Source organism: Colletotrichum fructicola (genome assembly GCF_000319635.2).
Source record: "Colletotrichum fructicola Nara gc5 chromosome Unknown KSG_Nara_v1_contig06, whole genome shotgun sequence".
In the NCBI taxonomy this organism is placed as follows: domain Eukaryota; kingdom Fungi; phylum Ascomycota; class Sordariomycetes; order Glomerellales; family Glomerellaceae; genus Colletotrichum; species Colletotrichum fructicola.
Window position 1 is genome coordinate 2,397,098 of NW_027094056.1, and position 6,000 is coordinate 2,403,097.

Consider the following 6,000-nt stretch of genomic DNA (forward strand, 5'->3'; position numbering starts at 1 on the left):
CATATATCCACCTCTTGTCCTACCGACGATGTCACCGTTATTCAGGGTCCGTCGGGGCGAGGTCGGCCGACGTGCAAAACGGCCGCTGATCCAACGTCGGATATAAACCACCATGGTTTTCGGAGCAACGCAAAGCGAGGGAGGGCGTACGTGGTCGATCACACCTGAAAAGGGGTGCTTCCGCCGTGAAACCCTCAACTGTGGTCAGGCATGAACTTGCCCCGCGTGGGGGTCCGGATCAATTCTGTGTTCACTCTGGCTGCGCCTGCCCAGGCAGGGAGCATGCCAGCATGCCACTCAACGCCTTTGCCATGGCGGGTGGTTGGATGATCAACACCACATCACCAGTTCGCTATGGCCGGGTGAAGTCATGTCCTCCATCTGTTGTAGCCACGAGCCCATCCACCATGACGCTTCCCGGGTCGCTCTCGGGAAGAAGGTCGGCAGTGGTCTCGTGGCATATGCCGATGCCTCGGGAAATATTACCAGTCTGGTGTCCAAGAAAAGCTGTCGGGAAAATGTTGCGTCGTCGAAACCTCCGAGGTCATCCTAGCACCGGTCGTCGACACAAAATTGTGTCGAGCATATTGAAATTGTCGAAATCGTCGTCGAATGGTCCGCTACCTCACACGTCTGGAGAGAAAGGGAAGACGGCTTGACTTATAAGCTGCTCTTATCTTTGGTGCCGATTCTCCCAAGACGAAGGCTGAGCCAACGACTTGCTCGAATAGGGCAGCTGATTCTTTGCACCATTTTTCCAGCAAATTAGCAATGCGATGCCGCCAGAGATCGGCTCCCGTGCGCAATCGTGTCCCTGTCGGTATCGGTGCTATCTCTCTCTATCTTGGCTCTATCTTTCCCTCGGACCTGCCCTATCGGCCGGTGAACGCACACCACAAGGTCAGGAGAGGCACCAGGAAATCACTGATTCGAGCGTTGTTGTATTTTGCGTTGCTATCATCCCATGTACCTGGAACACCTGCAGCAACTCTCGCTGCCTCCTCTTATCTGTGCCATGCCTGTGGCAGCTGCTCTCGTGACACCCTTGTCGTTTGTCGACCGTTTCTTGCAAGGAGGGTTCAGCCGTAAGGCCTGTAGCAACGACCTGCCTCGAAAATCTCTGCGCGCTGCTGCGATGCGGATATGCAGGTTGGCCCTATACTGCAGGTCACAGCTCTTTATCTTTGCTGCCCGTCGCGTGGGATTTGTGCGTGTGTTTGTTTCAAAAGACGACCTTCTTATCTTGAAGATGGGCGGTCTGGGCGGGAACGAGGGGGCCCGTTATCTACGATTCCCCCCTTTCTCCAGACTTTCCCCGGAATTCGATGCCGCCAGTCGGAATGGTACCTTCTAGATAAAGATACCACCGTCCTGTTGGAATCTGAGTCGTCGAGTTCGTCCCTTCTTTCTTTGCCCGTTGATATGGTTGTTCACTCCCGGTCTTGGCCGATGCGCGAGCTACTATGTACTTGAGAACCCTCTCGAAAGATGTGGCTCTTCGGAAACACCCAATGCCATGCCATATAACTTCCGAAACGATGAACGATAACCGAGCGACGAGAACCCAGGCCGATGCTTCATACGGTGATGATGAGAATGTATAGGGAGGGAAGACGTCAGGCCAGCAAAGGCTTATGAGCTACACGAGACATATCCCGGTTGTCGAGACAAAGCATCGTCATCCCACCGAGGGCTGCTCGGGCTAAACTGCGCGAGACATGGTCGGAACTTCCGTTCCGAGTCCTTTCCGCGGCATGCTCTATAAGTCTACGGACCTACCCAGTTCAGCGCTTGAGGGTGCACCGTTGGGCTACGAGAAGCTCAGGTCATCGACGACATTGGGTTCGTGTAACGAAGGGCACTTTTGCTGTCCCATGTTGCACCCCAACGTCTCCAGGTGCGACGTCAGCCTCAACGGCGCATCTTTGTGTCATCGGGGCCGAGTATCTTCCACGTTCCGGCATACAGCCGGCGGTTCTGGCGGGTGTGGGATGGGCGAACTTCTTTCCCATGCGATATTCGATTCGAAGAAAAGACCGACGAAAACGAGGAGGAAGAAGTCTAGTCGTGGCACTTCGTCGACAAATGTTCTGTTCCATGGACCAACTCTGGCTGGCTTCCCACCCTGATATGGCCCATTATGTCAAACGACGAAAACCGCAAACGAAGCGACGATATGCCGGCCTATACGAGAAAGGAAGACACGGTTCGGATTTGTGGTGGGGGGTTTGCTATGTGTTGAGATATAGGCTAACTAACACCGGCCATATTCGACATTGAAAGGCTGTTTGAGCGCGGCGGGTTTTGTCTGCAAGACCTTGTCCTGACGCACACGCCTACTTGGATGCGACTCTGGTAACGACAGACGGCTTGGAGTGGTGTGTGATCATGTCTGAAATTACATAGACAACCCCCATAATGTCCCCATGTGCATCGGCCAGTGGTATTTGGGCAACATGGTCGTGACGAAAGCTTTGCTGGGGCATAGCCAACATGAATGCATTTCTTGGTCACTCGTGTTCAAGAACAGCAAGAGCTTGCTGTCCAAGCCTTGCCATCCAACCCTTCATTCTGCGTGGAAAGACTATCGATATCAGTTAGGGACAGACAACTAGACTAGCAGTGAGAAAACGGATCATGGAAAGGGTAAATAACCAAAGTCATGTTCAATCGCCTATCGAGGCCCGAATATCACTTCAGCGCAAAGTGGCGAATAGAACAAAGGCGTCACGTCTGTAGAAGACAAGTCAGTTGAGACATTGTGAGAAACCGATCTTTAGGAGTATTAAAACCCCTTTGCACCTTAATTGGTAGAGGGCACAGGTCAAAGTGCCCATATAGTGTTTCCAGAATTGTGCCCGCGTATAGGGTGAATTTTGCCGTAGTCTTTTTGCGGGGGGGCTGCGTCGTAACTACAAACTCAAACCCCCTTTGCACTACTCACTGCTACGTTCCGTACTCAGGGTAGACATGTGATACTCCTCGTGGCGACAAAAAGACATTGTTATCGATGAGTTTCTGAGTAGACCATAACATCCAGGCACTTACCGAAAGCGGGCGTCGGAGAGCCTCAAGTTCGGATGCACATCCAGTGTTGGATCAGAGGGCCGTTCGGTATGAGATGGATTTCCAGTGTCAGGCAGCGGCATCATTATCCCCTCTTCCCAAGTTCGCGTCGTGTTAATTAATGTCTTTGCATAATACACTTAGCTTGGAACTTTCCTCATCGATGAATTTGTGTTGTTCAGCCTGCCATCCCAAACGAACGCCGGCGGGTGGTGGACGCCGGATTCGACCATGGACCATCGCGTGTCACTCAGAATATCTTTCTCAGAGTAACTCAACCCTAACGATGTGCTGTTTGATTCGGTTGTTACTGGTCCTCGGCCATGATAGTTTCAGAGTATATCTACAAGAGGGAGGACTTCTATTAATGTCCAACTTGCAACCCAAAACATCTCAATCCATATAGGATACTGCCCGTAATACATCCCTTGGCACCATTGACAATGGTGAAATGAGAGGAGAGATGGTGCGCCTATAGAGGCAAGAACCCACGCTTTGGAACCCTCATAATCATGGTTTTAATCGTCACATATACCAGTTCACGTAAGAATCTAGCAGCTTAAGTAGAAACATCTCTGTTCTATCATCGTATCCGGCCGTGACTATTCTAAAAGGTATTGTAATGAGTGTCATCGTCTCCGTCCATGGAGAACCTTCATCAACTAATCGTTACACAAGGTATCCAGCCTTATTAATTTCCGCCATGCCCAAAACCAACTCCGGGTCATTACAAAGGAATGAAGTAGAAAGTAAAAGATATAAACCTAATCCCCCAAAAGCCGGATCCCTTATTTGCTCCGAGACATTTTTATCATGTACCCCAGTTCCCAATTCTTATCATGCGTCCATGCCAAGAAGAGGGAGAAAGAGGATGGGTAAGGTATACAAAGAAGCTGTGTTCAGCTTGCCGTTGCTGGCGGTGAGGCTTCTTACAACAGACCGACGACGGCGACGGCGGCACCGAGGCAGGCACCGGCGACCTTGACGCTACGGTCAATAGCAGCAGCGGCGTTGGTAGAGCCGGTCTCCTGAGCGGCGAAGGCGCCGGTGAAGGTCGTCATGAGCGTGCTGCTGCCGGAGACGGCCTGGGCGACGGTCTGGGGGCCAACGGTGGTGATGACACGGCCGCCCTGGCTGAAGGTCCTGGTGACGGTGTCGGTGTGAGTCTTGTCTGGATGGAGTGTCAGTCTTGAAATGGAAGGCAACGATGAGAGGGAGTGACTTACAAGCCCAGCCGGGGCCCATACCGCCCCAGGCACCACCCTGAGCCCACCAACCGTCAACGGGGCATCCGGTCATGGTAACGGCGGCGGCATCGCCAGTCTTGGTGGCGGGACCCCACCAGCCGCCGGTGTAGGTGAAGGTGCTCTTGGTGGCACAGTCGGTGAAGGCGTGGCAAGCGGACGAGGAGACGGAAGACCAGGCAGAGAGGGCAGCGGTCTGGGTAGCGCAGGCGGAGCTGACGCAAGACTTCAGATCAGAGTTCTCCGTGCAGAAGGCAGCGGGAGTGGGGGTAGCGGTTTGCCAGTGGGAAGCGAAGCAAGAAGCCTATTAGAGGTTCGTGTCAGCCAATTGTACGGTTGAGGTAGAGTTTATCGAAGATGGGATAACATGCGGGAGCAGATGGCCCGGGTGCTGTTCATCCGCTCTTTGCACACCGACCACCACATAGCTTGATATAAAAGACGGAACAGAAGAGGAATTGACGGGAAAAGACTTACAGCGCAGATAGCGGCAGGAGATCCGCCGAATCCTCCGAATCCACCGGCGCCCCAGCCGCCTCCAGCTCCGTAACCGCCAAAGTTGCTCTCGTTAGAACCGCCCCAGCCTCCGGGTCCGGGGGCAGCGATGGTGACGGCGCTCTGGGCGAGGGCGGCGGCGATGATGGAAGCCTTCATCTTGACTGATTTTCTAAAGTTTTTTTTGGGATGGGTTTGTATGTTTTGTAATTCGAATTATGCTTTGCAGCAAATAGACTCTTTGACTTTTGGTTATTGCTCCTTGGCTTACTGAATAGGAAGGAAGAAAAGGTGACTGAAGGTTGCGACGAAAGGATGCGTCCCGAGATGATGATTCAAAACAAAACCAAACACAGGATGACCGAAGATCGAACAAGACCTTTATATCAAAATCTCACCCTCTGTCAAAACGGCGAGGCTCTCTGTGTCTCTCCTCTGGCGCACGCCGCCGCCTCCTCCGCCCCCTTCGCTGGTCCACTCGTCGTGCAGCCGTTGTGAGTACACTATTTTCGGTCCCGAGAAGTCGAATACCCATACAGAAGGGAGGGAAAGCAATGACATCGATACCTACTCACCCCCCTTCGTCCCTGTGGTGTTAACGGTCACGGACACCGCGTGGACGTCTTTGGACTTCCGCAGATCCTACCACGCAGCTGGTTCCCTCTCCCCTTCCCCCCTTCAACGGCAATCCTCCGCAGCCGCATCCGCGCATACATCCAATCCCGCTGAAAGTGTCCCGAGCTCACTCTGCCATCGGCGCACTACGCAGGATGACTAGATGGGACACACGCAGAGAGAGAGAGAGAGCGGAAGGGCTGGCCCAACACCGCGCGGCCCTCTCTTGCATGGCAGGCTTGGCGCTCACCACCGGGCGCGGTGTCACAGGAGAAAGCGCGATGCTTCCCCAACGCACATGGCTGCCTGTAGTAAGCAAGCCACTGCAGCATTCGGACGGCTCCTCACTGGCTCATCGGCGGTTTTGCTTGGCCGGGGAATGGTGGGTTCGCACAGGTTTGCTGAGGTTTGATGGATGTAGGTAGGTTGTTGTGTTAGTGTCCGGGATGAGGATTGGGGAACACCGGACAAAGCGGCCCCTAGTGTCGGTCAAGAGCCGGCCTTAGTCTCTAGGAAACGAACGACCAACCAACCACCATCTTTGAAGCAAGCATGTTGGCTCGGTCCCCCGGAGAGCGGT

The 6,000-nt window shown here is 53.5% G+C and overlaps 1 protein-coding gene across 1 annotated transcript; it reads right to left on the reverse strand.

The window, feature by feature from the left end:
* Positions 1-3,995: 3,995 nt before the first annotated feature.
* Positions 3,996-4,964, reverse strand: CGGC5_v010942 (uncharacterized protein; the record flags this gene model as incomplete). The annotated part of the gene is made up of 3 exons (XM_032019702.1): positions 3,996-4,237; positions 4,293-4,614; positions 4,788-4,964. 3 exons carry the CDS (start codon positions 4,962-4,964, stop codon positions 3,996-3,998), a joined length of 741 nt encoding a protein of 246 aa, XP_031892540.1.
* Positions 4,965-6,000: the final 1,036 nt, after the last annotated feature.